General features: G+C 41.1%; 1 protein-coding gene across 11 annotated transcripts in view; it reads left to right on the top strand.

The window, feature by feature from the left end:
• Positions 1 to 15,604, top strand: part of Plekhg1 (pleckstrin homology and RhoGEF domain containing G1) — a 256,733-nt gene extending 241,129 nt beyond the window's left edge. For all 11 annotated transcript variants that reach the window (XM_087193459.1, XM_087193458.1, XM_004856881.3 and 8 more), the window contains one exon: positions 3,766 to 15,604. In XM_087193459.1, the coding sequence (XP_087049585.1) occupies positions 3,766 to 4,829 (1,064 nt within the window). In that variant the 3' untranslated portion in view covers positions 4,830 to 15,604. The remainder of the gene's footprint in view (positions 1 to 3,765) is intronic.
• Positions 15,605 to 15,965: the final 361 nt, after the last annotated feature.

Genomic DNA, 15,965 nt, shown 5'->3' with positions numbered 1-15,965 from the left:
ATGACTCCTTTTTCTCTTTCTTGTTTATCTGGGCACAGGACGTCCTACTCGAATGGACCGATTCTCCAGACTTCTGCGTATGGGCCTTGCCACTTTGCCAGGAGCTTGCTCTCGGTGTTGTGCGGAAGGAGGAGCGCCCTTTTCACCTGCTGAAACTCTCGAGCATCTTTATTGAACTCTCTACCAGGGGTCTACAGGCCCCGGGTCAGATTTCCGACTATAAATCACCCAACCAGGTCCAGTTGCTCCCACATTTTAGAGCCTGTTGTAGCATGCCAGCCGTCTTGTTCAGTCACACCTCGCTCCTGATAGTTTTTCAGATCAAGCAGAGGCCTTTGGGTTCCTGTTTTTTGATGATATTTCACATGGTAGAAAACTCTGTTTTCTCAAGCTTGAGAAATTTTCCTTGTGTAAAGTAGGGAAGGGATAATTTTATGCTGTTGACAATGTCTCAGGGAACATGAGAAACATTGATTTTAATCTTCTGATGTCGAAACAGCATATTTGATATTTCCCTTGGCAGGGCTTACTTCAAATTTTTATCTGGAATCATAAGAACTCCAACTTTCAAACCTTTAGAAAGGAAAATAAGCCTGAGATTATCATGTAATGATAAGGTATATGCTCTATAAAGGCTAAGGTTGCAGGTAACCTTGAGCCAGCTGACTGGTATCAAGGTTTTCAGGCTAGAGAAGGTGTCTCAAGCTGACTTTCCTGTGTATCTGCCTCAAGGGACCTTGTCTCTCATTCCCACTGGCATCATACAAGTTACAGGCTGTTTTGGGTGGTCCAGAAAAAAACAAGCTTAGATAAGCACAATATATTTTCTACCAGTGAGATACATTTTATTCATAATTGATAAATGGTCAACTCTTTGCTATTAAAGATAAACAGTGCCCACTGTGAATTGCCTATAGGAAGCGTTTTAATCCAAAGCAGTCTTCCTGCCTCCCTTTTTACTCTTATGGGCTGATTTCCAGACTGTTTTTCCATCCCCAGTGGCCTGAGCTCAGGAAAAGCCCATCCATTTTTAACCCTATGCTTAAAATAAAATGAAGGGGTAAAAAATATTGTCTGGGTAATGAAGTAGTTTTGGAGACCAATTTCTGTCTAGAACTCTGGTTGTGCTCTGTAGTGGGCTGAACAAAATGTGTAGCATTGTTCTCCAAATCAAAAGCTCATAGACTAGCTGGAATAAACTAGCCTATAAAAAACAAAGAGCAACACGATGTTGTGTATGTGCATGCATGTGTATGTACATATAAATATAAGATTTTAGAGAAAGAGAAATCAGTTAGCAGAGGATCCAAGGAAGACTGTGGAGAATCCTGAGACATGGGTAGGATTTAATTAGGCAAAGGAAGTTAAAAGTATGAGAAAGAAGACAAAGGCATGAAAAATACTGTGGATACTTTGGACAATACTTGTTTCAGATTAGCTAGGCTAACGTCAAGAGTACAGACTAAATTTTTTATTAAATTGTGATACTAGGATTATCTGAATTTTTAATTAGTTGTGCTTTCTCCCAAACCGTAATCTCCTTGGAATCTTCTAAAAGATCAGAGCCCTCTGACTCCAATGGGGCACAAGACAGTGCAGCGGAGTACAGGAGAATGACAGTGTGCAGTGCACCTCTGCCTTTGTCTGAAGCTCCAGCTGCCTTTGGCTGGATCTCATAGTTAATGAAGCACTACAGGCTTTAAGATGGTGAATACAGGTACACTGGTATCCAAAGAGACTTTCACATGTTCTTTCTTCAGCTGTTGCTAAATCTTACTTGGTATTAAGAGTTTTTGCTGGGCCATTTGAGGAATTTCCCAAGTTTTGGTTACTAGAAATTTCTAAACTAATATTCTCTGTCCTTGCAAGGAATTTGGAGTTGAAAACCCAAAGGATCTGCATATGGGCTCTATAATGAGCTGTTAGATATTTACTCTAATTGCAGGGAATAGAGGGTGAAGGAGTGGAGGAGTTGCAGTGAAAGGACACACGTCATAGCTGATTGTTTCTGTCATCAAAGAAGATAGACTCAGACACGGCTTGTGGGAAAGAAATGGCAAAAACTAATTAAATGAGTACTTCACAGTCAAAGGGTAATTTACTAATAACAGTTACTAGCAATATAAATAGCTCGAAGAAGAAGAAAATATAGTGTCATCTGCTGGGCCAGAGATTTAGCTCAGTGGTTCTAGCGCCTGCCTCGAAAGCATAAGGTCCCGAGTTCAATCCCTGGTACCAAAAAATAAATAAGTAAGTAAATAATGTCATCTGCTGGTTATCACAGATGGGATAGATTTCCTTCACAGAGATGATGTAGGTGATCTGAGCAACTTAAACACTGCCTGGAGTCCTTTGATTCTAGGGTGGTCATGTGGATGCCTGGACCAGACGGGAACAGCTCTTGAAACTGACATCTATACACCTCTCTTAAATCAGTCCTGGCCCAAGAGAATGCACTAACTATATTATGGTTCAGTTCATATCTTTAGAAGCGTCCATACTCAGAAGTACAACAAAAGGAAGAATGGCTTTACAGTTTAAGTGGCAAAAGTTTTATAGAAGTAACTGCCAAGTCCTATTCTTGAGCAAGAAGTGCCAGCAGATAGAGAGCATTGGATTATGGCATATATGCATAAGTGGCTTGTTAATGGCTTGGAGGCATGAACTGTAGTGTCCCCCTTCTTTGCAGTGGGAAAGGAGAAGGGAGTTAATCTGGGTGGTTTGGAAGTTCTGGAGGGGAGGACCTCCCTAGACATTGACTCCCCAGATGGTGGCAGTGGAAAGCTGTCTGGAAACCAGAACTGCAGGAAGAGACACCCCTAGAAGTAGTCCAGAGCAAGCAGGAGTGGCGAGAAGCCAGGGCTAGCCATAGCATTGTGCATTGTGGTCACGCTTCCTTTAGTGACTACTTGAATCATTTTCATTTTCATTTTTATTATTTATTTTTATTTACTTATTTACTTGCTTCTTCTGGTACTGGGGATTGAACCCAGAGCCTCACACTTGCTATGCAAGCATTCTAATGCAGAGCTATATGCCCAGCAGAATTATGTTTTATTGACTTAGCTTAAGTGCTGACATTCCTGCTTTTAGGATGCCTATTTTCAGCACTGACACTGAAGCTGGGTGTCCAGCCCAGTAGTAAAGTGCTTGTCTAGCATGCACAAGCCCTGGGTTCAATCGCCAGCACTACAAAAAAAAAAAGAAAGAAAAGGGGCCAGGGATTTAGCTCAGTAGTTTTGCCGCCTGCTGTGCAAGTGCAAGGACCAGAGTTCGATCCCCGGTACCAAAAAGAAAGTAAGAAAGAAAGAAAACAAAAGAAAAAGTAGCACTAGAAATTTTCATTACAATCAGTGGACACTCGCAGACCTGCTGTCAAAATAAAATCATGCAGAATTCAATCAAATTAAATGAACTTTTTGATGGTGTTTCTATGTTTATTAAACTGTAGGTTATTTTTATTAGTTTGTTTTCAGCAATTACCCATCTTCCAACTTCACATTAATTAAAGTACTGTCTACTATTTAAGGTTTTTTAAAAATATATTGATTAGATGCCAGGTGTGGTGGTGCATGCCTGTAATCCCAGAATTAGGGAGGCTGATGCAGAAGGAGGTTGAGGCCAGTCTGAGCTACATAGCGAGACCCTGTCTCAAACAAAACAAAATAAAGAAGTATATTGATTAAAACGTTATGTCCTTATATTTTATCTTCATATGTAGGAATAATCCCATGTGTACTTATTGTCTCAATATTTGCCTTCCAGGTGCCAGGATTGCTGAGTATTCCCAGCTGTATGACCAGATTGTGTTCAGGGAGATGCCCCCTAAAATTCAGAAGAATGGCTGGGCCAGTGTACAGGAACCCTCCCTCCTCAGGGCTGTGCCTCCTTCCCAGGCCCACCATGGCAGTGAGGAGTGGCTTTGGCATTCAACCTACAGTAACGGAGAGTTAGCAGATTTCTGCCCCCGGCCACAGCAAGACTTAAAATCAAAATATCCCACTTTAGAAACGAGTACAAAAAGTCCTCCTAGACACCTGTCTGCAGCTTGCTCCGTGCCTTCTCTGCAAGTGTGTGACCCTCTGCTGGGTTCCAAGCAGAGGTGCAGTGTGGTAGTGAGTCAGCCCCACAAAGAGAACTCCGGTCAGGGCCACCTTTACAACTCGCTGGGTCGCAAAGGTGTGAGTGCTAAAGCTCAGCCCTACAACAGGTCCCAGTCATCGTCTTCCATCTTGATCAACAAATCCCTGGACTCCATCACCTACCCTAGTAAGATGGGCAAGCTGCAGCTGTTGCCTCTACATCAGGGCTCCAGGAGCGGGAGCCACCAGGATTTGCTGCCAGATGTTGCTGACTCGAGTCATCAGGGCCCTGAAAAGCGCTCTGACCTCACGCTCCAAGACTCACAGAAAGTTCTGGTAGTAAATCGAAATTTACCCTTAAATGCCCAAATAGCAACACAGAACTATTTTTCCAATTTCAAAGAGACTGAAGGAGATGAAGATGACTATGTGGAAATCAAGTCAGAGGAAGATGAGTCGGAGTTGGAGCTGTCTCAGAGTCACAGAAATAAATCTGATTCCAAGACCATGGATGCTGACTTTTCTGATGACGCCTGCAGCAGCCACACATCTTACTCTCTGAATACTCCGTGCACTCCAAAAGAGCCAAGAAACAACAAACTTGGGCTTTCGCCATATCTGACCACATATAATGACTCTGACAAACTGAATGACTATCTCTGGCGGGGGCCATCACCCAGTCAACAAAATATTGTCCAGTCTCTGAGGGAAAAATTTCAGTGTCTCAGTTCAAGCAGTTTTGCCTAAAGTTCTTCGCAGTAGCTGCCTGAATTAACTACTTCTTGTGCTTATAAATTATAGATGCTGTACTGAGGAGGTGTTTTATTTGTTTTTTGGTTCTGGGGATTGAACTCGGGTCCTTGTGCTTGCGGGGCAGGTGGCAGAACCACTGAGCTAAATCCCCAGCCCAGGAGATGTTTTATTTGTACCAGGTTAAAACAGTTTTGTGATGACAGGAGGTGTGAAATATACTTTCTTTTAAAGCACAACTTTTTGAACCAGCTGGTCATACAGCCAGGATCGTAGCAAATACAGCATCTAACAGCATCTTTTTGATGTCAGTTGTCTTCGTGTTTCACTTAAGTTGATCTTACTTGAAATTTTTTAGGCTTTTTTTAACGTGTTGACCATGATATTTTTTTCCATATCTTGACAATAGTGCCCATACTTGAAGAAATACAATAATCCTCTCATATTATCCAGAAGCCCCAAGTAGCTTTATCCTACAACTCAGAGACAGCAAGGAGACCCTCTACACATGTTTTAAAAGGAGAGAAAACTAAAGCTGTTTAATGAATTGTGCTTATATCTGACATTTCTGTTAATTTGTGGCAAGGCCCTGGGATAATTTATGCCAGAGATCTCTAATTAGGATGTAGTCTGGGTGCCTGTTTTAGGATTTCTCTGCTGATATTCCTATATCATTTCATTTCGATGTAGAAATTGTGTGACTATGGAAAATTAAAATGTAGCAGGACCAATTTGCTGTATAAGCAAAAACGCTACCTGACAAGGCCTGGATTATGTGCTGCATATCATTGTTTATATGATTTGTGGGGTGAAATGAACCGGTTCCTTCATGGCTTAAAACCAAGAGCAATGAAATGCAAATTGACTTAACCACTAGAAAAGACAGCATAACTTCTGGGAACAGCATGATTATCATATTACAATTGAAAGAAGGTGGGAAACATCCAACTCACCTCACTGTACCACTATGTGTGCCCATCTCTAACAAACACCAAGCAAACCAGAAGCTAAAGAAAGACAAAGCACTTTAAAGTTACCCTTTCCAGAGCAGTTTTTCATATTCGCCTTCATGAGTTTTTGGACTCTGCCAATGAACCTACTAGATCCTAGCCCTGGGCATTACTACCCATGGGAATGAAGAAAGAATTTATTTTCTAAACAATACATAATATGGAGCCTTTTTTCATTGTTTTGAGGCATACAAAAGAACAGGTTTTGGTTACTAGGTTCTGACTAATAACATTTCTATGTTGTCATTACAGTCTTTATTAAGCATTTCTTTGTGATGTTATATATTAACCTAGCTCCTTATGGAAGGAAACGGAAGACCAAAAGGAAGATACTGTGAGTAAAAAGTAAAATCAAAGAAGCTAGAGAGAAAAATGAAGGCAGATTTTGCTACTTTATAAAACTATTCTATTTTATTAACATCTCCATTAATACATGAAGAATATTTTCTCACAGTGCCCTTTGTAGTCTCATTTTAAGCAGTTGTACATTGTAGCTTTTCCTCATACTCTCATTTCCATTTTACTTTCTTTTCTCTTTATTCTAATTAAAAACCAATTTAAAACAACCGGATTCCATTTTTAAAACTACAATAATTTGTGTAGAGAAAGGGGTCCAGTATTTTCATTGAACGGTAAGCGATAATATTGAATCTGTAACATCTTGGTTTTTTTGGTACCAGGGATCAAACTCGGGACCTTGTGCTTGCAAGGCAGGCGCTGGAACCACTGAGCTAAATCCCCGGCCCACATCTGTAACATCTTACCATAATCCTTTCCCTCTTTCTAAGCCCTATGCCTCTTTTTCTTACCTGTAAAGCATAAAATGTGACTATATTTTACAAATAGGTACCTAAGCCAGTTTTCACTTTAAATAACAAAACAGCCCAAATTTCTTGTTCTCCAAACTAAGCTCTCTTCTCGTGACTCATAAAGCCAGAGGCTGAAGATGTAGCTCAGTGGTGAGCATTTGCCTGACATGCGCAAGGCCCCAGCATTTATCCCCAGCACAGGAAAAAATGAGTCCATATTGAATACAGTGGCTCTGTAAACATACCTTCTTTTATTGCTATTATTTAAATATGGTATAAGTTTTCAATATTGAACAGTATCAAAAAAAGATAGGCACCATGAGAAAGTATGTTCTTAGACTTGCTAGAGGTGTATGTAAGTGCATTTGTATGACCTACTAAACAAAACTACCTGACTCTTGTCCAGGGATGCAGTTTCCATTTTCATTTTTGGGTCTGTATAACCCAAATTCTACATGGTCTATATTACTGTTGTGTCTGAGTCTCAGAAAGTACTAATTCTTCACACCAGTGTCTCCTTGTACAAACTTTGGTGTCACCCATAGGGATGCAGCCCCCTGCACAAACTGTGTGGTCCTTCAGGTTCTAGGACAAATCTGCAATTTTATAGATGACTTCTGTGGACCAGGATGCAGATTTTGAGAGCTGTGTGTACATATTATAATCATGTTTGTATGTTTCCTCAGCTATCATTTAAATGCTTTTGTTTGAATGAGTTTCTTTTCAAGGTGGGATAGGGATGTATATATAATTGAGGGAAAAGTTACATGTACTTTAAAGTTCTTATTAGGTTCCTGTATGAGAGAATCAAATTTTTTTCACATACTTATTCTTTGTGGGAAAATGCACCTGGGAAGCATAGTTTAAATACTGTATATAAGATAATGAACATTAGAAGTGCCCATTATTTAATAAAATTTGTAAAGTGCAAAGTAAATTATAGTGTAACTTAATGTGTTCAATCTAAAACATTAAGATTTTCCAAACTTTGCTTAGCTATAATAGGTTGCCTCGCCTAATAAATTATGGAGAAAACAGTTCAGGGTAATGACAATATGCTATGTTCCAGTTGCCCTTGGCAGACCATGTTTGTGTGTGTGTCTTTGAATTACTTTTCAAATACTGAATTTAGTGTCTGAGATGATTTTTTTTTTCTTGATAGGTTGAATTAGGTCAATCACAGAGTACCTTTCTAAAAATGTAAGATATCCTTTTATCTGTTTCGTTATTAAACCAAAAAAATTAATGTAAAAGTTTTTAGCATAAACTGAGGTTTATTTTATGTCATTGCATGTTCTAAATTTACTTTGGGTCAGAAACTTTAGAGCAAACAAAGGCATGCTGATATAATTTGGTAATTATGACTGCTCTCTAAAGCAATGCCATTTCCAAACACAAACCTAAAGCCCTATTCCATTATAATAAAAATATAGGTTGCCTGACTTACCTTACACATAGAGAAAAATAGCTTTAAATTTTTTCTTTGGAGTATTTTAGAATGAAGTTTCTAAACTTCACCTTGAGAAGACCTCGGTCCAGCCTTCTCCTGATGGTTTGCTATAGAAGTCATGAGTTCAATTTAGAGAAGCCAGTAGCTATAAAAACCTATGCTCCATGTAAATCTATTACATAAATTACATCCACAGGAGAAAGTAAAAAAAAAAATCCTAAAATGACAATAAGTTGTCTTTTTTTTTTTTTTGGTACCAGGATTTTTTTTTTTCCATTCAAGAGAAATCGTTTATTTATTACACATGATAATGGATACATAGCTTCAATCCCATCTATCATTTTATCTGGTACAATTATTCAATTTAGATATTGTATAGGATGTGCCAACAATCATTTTTATAACCAAATAACTGACTCTGCTTGCTTGGGTGACCTTTTTAATGGTCAAATTCAGAGGTCACAACAGTAACTGTCACTTCAACTACACCAAGGTTTCTGAAGACAATGGCTTCATTACCCAAGCAATTGAGAAGAAACTTTTAACTTCACACTGTTGGGGATGTTTATCAAAATGCTTCAGAGTAAACTAACTTTACACAGCACATTTAGCAATCAACAGCATGGGTACGAAAAAATCCTGAGGGGACCTTGTGCTTCCCAGGCAGACAGCGGCACCACTGAGCTAAATCCTTTGATGTAAAAAAATGTTAAATCTCTTAATTTGAAGAGCAAATATTGACAGTGCTTTGAGAGCTCTCATGTCCTGTCTGCTGCATCACTTTCTCTAGCTGGACTGTGATAACTATGCTCAATTTTTTCACCCAGAAAGGGATTACAGTGAAAGAAACTGCTTCCAATTTTTTTTGCTGATTTACATGTTGTCAATATGTATTTTACTTTATACCTTGTCCTGTGGAGGAGATCTGTATAATTGTAAATTAATAAAATTTGGGATGTTTTTAGGTTATAGCCTATCTGAAAGATCTTCTGCAGGAAATCAAATTTGCTTTTCAGAAGAGTATTCTAAAACTTAACATGTGCAACTATTCTCTGATTTGACTCCCTGAAATGGAAATTCTTTTCCCAACTTTGCACAGTGCCAAGCAATTCCTAGGTGTCAAATATATAATGATTGAAGAAATAGAGTTAAAAACTTGTTTGACCCCAAAACATGAGAAAAACATATTCAAATCAGAGACACAGGGAGGAAAGTTAGGAGAACAGCAACTAAGTCACTTTTAAAAATTCACAGTACCAAGGGTGAGGAATGAGATAAAATAAAAATTTATTTAAAAAAAAATTCACAGTGAAGGCGGCTGAGATAAAATTCATTTATAAAAATTCACAGTATCTTCAGAAATACAATGTCATCTGTCATCTAACTTTGGATAGTGTCCTATAGGATAGATCAAAAGAAAGTGGATTTTTTTGTTTGTTTTTTTTGTTTGTTTTTTGAGCCAGAGCTTCACTATGTAATTCAGGCTAGTCTTGAACTCACTATGTTGCCCAAGCTGGCCTTGAACTCAGAGCAATTCTCTTGCTTCAGCCTACTGAATGCTGGGATTATAAACTTGTGCCACCACACCTGGTTAGGCAAGTGGCATGTTAAAAAGTATTTTTTGCTTTCATCTCTCTTGGCTGATAGAATTCTAGAGACACCTACTCGACAGAGTCCCAGTAACTTTTAAGCCAAGTCTCCACATGGCACAGGAGGGTGGAATTATCAGAGACTCCTCAGACTTGTGTCAGATGCCCTTCCAGATCTTTGCTTCTGAGGATGTGTGGAGAGGACAGAGCTCCCTGAATGTGGGTGTGGGCACAAAGTCAGGTGAGGGGGAGGGAAAGGGCACGGAACACTGAGCCAAAAGAAAGGCTGGGCTGCTTCACCGTGGTGATGCATGCCCATGAGCAGTGTTCACTGTATGTATCTATGACAAGCACCAAACCTCGATTTTCCTGACCGTGGTTTATTCACGCATCATACAATGGGGAAGGATAGTAGTTCTAAAACTACTTTGCTGAACATAAAAGAACAGGGCTTGGCAAGCCGGGGATTCAGCTCAGTGGCACCGCACCAAGACAGGGCTTGGATAGTGATCAGAACCTCTGCTCCCTGGGGCAGATTCAAGCCCCCAAATGTCTCTACAGCAACGTGTGGCTCTCCACCCGATCTCGTGGAACCACCCAACAAGACCACGTGTAAGCAGATTCCTCCTCTGAACCAGTTAAATCAGAGGCTGTAAACTACTGGCCCAGGGGCTGGAGCTGACTTGGGCAATTTTCGAAAGGTTGAAAGATAAAAATCCAAATTTCCAGCTTCTTTAAAAGTGAAGGGGAAATACAAGGCTTATTTGAGCCAGGATTCCAGTGAGAACACGGCAAGATCCAACAAGGGAACCCCTAAAAGTGGTGACTTGCCTTGATGTTTGAGGAGACTGTTCCTTTGTTTCCCCCTGGAGTCCTAAGACACAGATGCCTTAGATAGAAGGTAAAGGCTACCTTCTTAAAATAAAATGAATGAGTGCCACAGAAAGTGTGCAGAACACATGGCTTCTTTGGGGGAATTTTACCCATGAGCCACTCACTTGTGAATGTTATTTGTCTGGCCTCTGAAGCCTCCATGGGCTGCAGGATATGAGACAGATGATTTTCCACTCGATTCCTTCACTGTTACAGATTCACCTAAGGCTTAAACTACCATTTATTTCTATTCTGTTTCTTAAAACCATCTCTAGCCCAGACTTCCCTCCTGAATGCCAGGAGGGTTTCCCCTCAGGACGTTTCCACCTGAGTTGTCCAAAACTGATGTCATTTCCTCCAACCCAGTGCATGGCTCTGGGGCGCCTTCTGTAGTGTGCAGCATCACATATGTAAACACAAGCAGCATAAAATCTTCCACCAAGCCTTCCACTGTCTGCCTTGCCTGTGGTGTTCTTCCTCTGCTGTCCAGCAGAAAACCCGCTTAGCCCTCAACTCGCAGCCTAGAAGCTACTGCTTTAGAACCATGAAGGGATGTTACCTGCTTGTACGCTAGCAAGTTAGCCTGCCTCAGTTTCACAGACACTGGCAAAAGACATGAGACTCCTAGGTCAGAGATCAAAAGTGTTATTGCAGCCCAGCGAGCAGTATGAGCCTTACATTTGTGGACTCAGTGCAGGGCAGTGGGTTTGACCCAAACCCAATCTCAAAGGGGCAACGAGCAATCCTGTCCTCATATGAACTGCTGCATGGAAGCTGGTGCCATTTGGAATGCAAGTCTTTGTGATAGCTGACTGCTATCATCTACTGAATCGTTTGCCAATCACGCTCAGTCAGTGAAGGTGTTGGCACATGGCTTCTCCTCACCCCCCATCCACTGCCATTGTCCTGAGTAGCCTGTGTGCTTTGGTGGCTGACCTACCCAACATCCTGGCTTCTCTGTTCCTTTACTTGCCCACCACAGTGACCTTCATCTCCATTCACTTGGGCTACTGTACAGAATTCAAATACAAATAACAGAAACTGCTCCTAGCACTTAAATCATCGAAGTTTCCTTTTCTTCTCCTTCCTCCTTCTCCTCTTTAAAATTATGGCAAAATACACATAACACAAAACTTACTATCTTAGCCATTGAGTGTACAGTTCGGTGGCATTAGTACATTTACATTATTGAGCAACCATTACTGCCATCCCTCTCCTGTGCTCTTTTTGAAGTCTTGCAAAACTAGAGCTCTGTCCACGGAGCAGCTCCTCCCTATTCTCCCTACTCCCCAGTCCTGGACCTCTCCGTTCTGTTCTGTCTCCATGACTGGGACTACTCAGTTCTTATTCAGAGGTGCCTCATCTAGGTGGAGCCATATTTCTCTTTAATCTTGTAAATGTCCTCCTACATATTTCTTTAATATGTTGTGTTTTTGTTTTCATTACATTTTCCACCTTCCTTTTAGATTTCCTCATTGAACCACGGATTACTTAAAAATGTTATTTAAATTTCAAATAGTTGGGGTTTTTCTAGATATCTTTCTGTTACTGATTTCTAGCTTAATCCCAGTGTGGTCCGAGAACAGACCTTGACTGAATTGAATTCTTTCAGGTTTGTTTGGGTTTCTTTTACGACCTAGAAGACTATCTTGGCAAATGTTCCCACTTGAAAATAGTGAGTATCCTGTTAATTTGTGATACATCGATCTCTAAATGTCAGTTAGGTCAATTGGGTGGGCAGTATAGGTGGGACTTCCCTATCGCTATTGATTTTTCTGTCTAGGTCTATGAATTACAGAGAGCAATATTGAAGTCTAACTGTAATTGTGGACTTGTCCATTTCTTCTTGTATTTGTTTCATTTTTGTTACATCGACTTTAGCAAATTTAAGCATAAAATTACTAATTAATAAAAATTAATTTAAAATTATTACTAATAAAATTACTAGAACAATACATGTTAACTCATAGAACTGATAGGAATTACAGACCCAAAACAGTCAAGGGCTGGGAAAAACTAAAGATAATCTTATATTTTGGACTTGTTATTTTATGAGGTAAAAAAGAAAACTTTTCTTTCAGCCACTCTAAGTCCGGTTTTTTGGTTGCTTGTAGTAAACACATCTCTAATACACCGTCAATTTTCCTCTTCTTGGTCTCCGTTGTCCCTCTGTCTTCCTCTGCTTGCTTTCTGATTGACTGATTAACTGAACTAGAGATCAAATCCAGGGACTTTGCACTAAGCTACCTCCCAGCCTTTTCTCTATTTTTTATTTTTGAGACAGGTCTCACAATGTCACTAAATTAGTGATCCAATTTTGATCCACCTGCCTCAGCCCCCTTGAGAGCTGGGAGTACAGGCACACACCACCATGCCTGGCTTGTGTTTTTTGGCACTATTCTAGGTCCTCCTGGCCAGGGATTTAGCTCAGTGGTTCCACCGCCTGCCTCACAAGCACAAAGTCCTGAGTTTGATCCCAGGTACAAAAAACCAAAAAAAAAACAACTATTCTAGGTCCTCCTGCTTTCACTTCTGTACACTATATATGTGTGCCTTATCTACAAGCATAGGCTTAAATCCCCTCTCTGTTTTGGTACTCCATGATTACCACATTTATATCTCCACTTTTTTTTTTTGGTACTGGGAATCGAACTCAGGACCTTGCGCTTTTGAGGCAGGCAGTGGAACCACTGAGCTAAATCCCCGGTTATATCTTCACTTTTGAACTTTCTCCTCAGCTACATGTCCATATCGGTCAGTGCTTACTAGAGAAACAGATTTAATGCAAGATATACAAATATATAAGGATTTACAAGATTGGCTTATGATGGCCCCCTACTGAGTCAGGTGTGGAAGAGGGCAAGAGGTCTGTCTGTGTGCCCGAGATCCAGAGGATCCAGTCGAAGGCCTGGAGCTCTGCAGTGTCCTGTGCAAGTTTGTATCAGGAGGCTGAAGGGTCTGCAATGGAAGTGCTAAAGGTGATGTCCAAGGTGAAGGTGAAGCCTGGAGCTCCTCTGAAGAAAGAGAAGCAGATCCGTCCTTCTTCATTTCCCTTTTATGCCATTCTGGGGACAAGCCTCCCCAGGGTGGGTTTTCCACACCCAGAACTATGCTAAGCCAAATTAGTTCGGGGTTTCTTACTCACGTTGACATGATCAGTTAACTCTCACAATGTCCATGTCAGGACATAATTGACTCCACTTCTGGATTCGTCCCCTCCAAATCCCAGCAGCGAGCAAACCTCAGGAGGCCAAGGCTGCTGCTTCTGCTCTCTGATCTCCCTCTGTGGACAGCACCCCACAACACTCCCAAACTGTACAGCCTGGTACAGAGTAGACATACTCAGCCGTGTCCCTCTCTCTCCCTCTCTGTACAAAACATTATTTAATTTCAGACGTGCACTGCTCATACTGAAAAGCTTTTTTGGGTACATGTCCAAATGTCATTTATTTCAAAGTGCACTAAAATTAGCTGTATCCACTAGGCAAAGAATTTTTAAAGGCTTCAACATAATAGAGTCCCTTCATCCTAGTGTAGCTGACTGTTCCCAAATAAATATTTGAGTGTCAGGTAAACAGGTTTAGACATATCTGTCAAAATGAGGTCACAAGTCTTGACTGTGAACAAGCCTAGGAATATGGAGGATTCTAAGCTTCTGCAAACCTTTCTCCTATTCCCACTCTTTCCTGCATACTTCAGGAGTGTAAGAACCCAATCCCTCTCACAGGGAATTTGAGCACACAGGCTTGGGCTTGGACAGCGTGGGCATCAGGTCCAGGGCTGAAACTCTAATAAAGAAATAAAGATCAGCTTCCAGGCCATCCATACCACTTTAAAATATTTTGACTGACTCCATCAGCAAAGGCATTTGTTATCCTGGATCTTCAAATGATTTTCAAAACATAAACTGGGTGTGGTGACACATGTCTAATCCCAGCACATGAGGCTGAGACAGAAGGATCTCCATGAGTTCGAGGCCAATCCAGGGTATATAGTGAGTTAAAGGCCAGCCTGAAATACACAGGGTATAGGGAGACTTGCTGCCCCCCCCCCGCAATGAAAAAGAAATAAATAAAAGAATAAAAAATAAAATATTAAGATTGCAAATAATTCATATTATATTAGAATGTCAAGGGGCCAGGGATTTAGCTCAGTGGTTCTGCCACCTGCCCTTCAAGCGCAAAGACCCAAGATCTATCCCTGGTACCAAAAAAAAAAAAAAAAAAAGTCAAGCATTATAAGGAAATGATGTGCTAGTAAATGTTCTATATTTTTCAGGACAGCATCCAGGATATAAATTGGGAGTTCCGGTGTACAACAGAGCTCTTTTTTTTTTTTGGTACCGGGGATCGAACTCGGGTCCTTGCGCTTGCACAGCAGGCAACAAAACCATTGAGCTAAATCCCCAGCCCACAATAGAGCTTTTACTACAACATCTTTTTTGTTTTGCTTTGGATTTTGAGACAGGGTCTCGCTATGTAGTTCAGGCTGGCCTTGAACTCATGGAGATCCTCCTGCCTCAGCCTCCTGAGTGCTGGGATTACAAGCATGTGACATGATGCCCAGCTATAGCATTTTTAGACAGACTACTTCTGTCTTCCCTATCCTGAGTGCTGGGATTACAAGCGTGTGACATGATGCCCAGCTATAGCATTTTTAGACAGACTACTTCTGTCTTCCCTATCTACTTGCTTTCCTTTTGGTCCTCTACTAGGACATTTTTTTTCCGTCTATGCTTCTACTCGCCTGGGTCTTTGGACCTTATTTATCTCACCTTAGAGCCTGTCCTGAGTTATAATTCTCATAATTTGTCTAAACTACTAGAGTCATATGATAACCACAGGAGAGCCTGACAATCCAAAGACACACATTGAGGCACACAGGGAGGGCCCCAGACTTTCCATCCGATGGTCTAGTGTAGGCTCCTGACTGAAGGAGCAGAGGGACAGTAGTGCCATGCATCTTCACAGGGTCCCAGGAAACCTGGGCTGGTTTTAGGGGGAACTACCAGAATTTCTTGAAAGAGTAAGATATGGGGAAATAGAGACAAGGCACACACGCCCTGCACATCCCTTCCGTGTCAGAGGGAAACTGCCGTGTACAAGGGCCAGCTGTTGGCTAACACACTACCAGCTATTTGGAGATCTTGCTGCCCTTTCTCTCCTAGTGTTTGAAAAACTGTGGCTGACTGCTCCCTGTGTTTGTAAGAGCCAGGGCGAAGGCCACCTCACATCTCCTATTGATCCAGCAGCAGAAAACAGCAAAGTTATGTTCACCAGATCCCCTACTGCTGATTCAGTCCCACGAGTGATGACCCCACTCCCTGACCCATGCTTTCCTTCTACCCAGGGACTAGATTTGAGGCCTCGGGGTTGCCCGAGATCTGCTGCCTGCAACTGCTG

Source organism: Heterocephalus glaber, unplaced genomic scaffold (genome assembly GCF_053883595.1).
Source record: "Heterocephalus glaber isolate CG9 unplaced genomic scaffold, H.glaber_assembly_v1.0 deba00001593, whole genome shotgun sequence".
Lineage (NCBI taxonomy): Eukaryota > Metazoa > Chordata > Mammalia > Rodentia > Bathyergidae > Heterocephalus > Heterocephalus glaber.
Note: the sequence above shows the minus strand (reverse complement) of the source record. Positions and strands in the feature narration are given on the sequence as shown.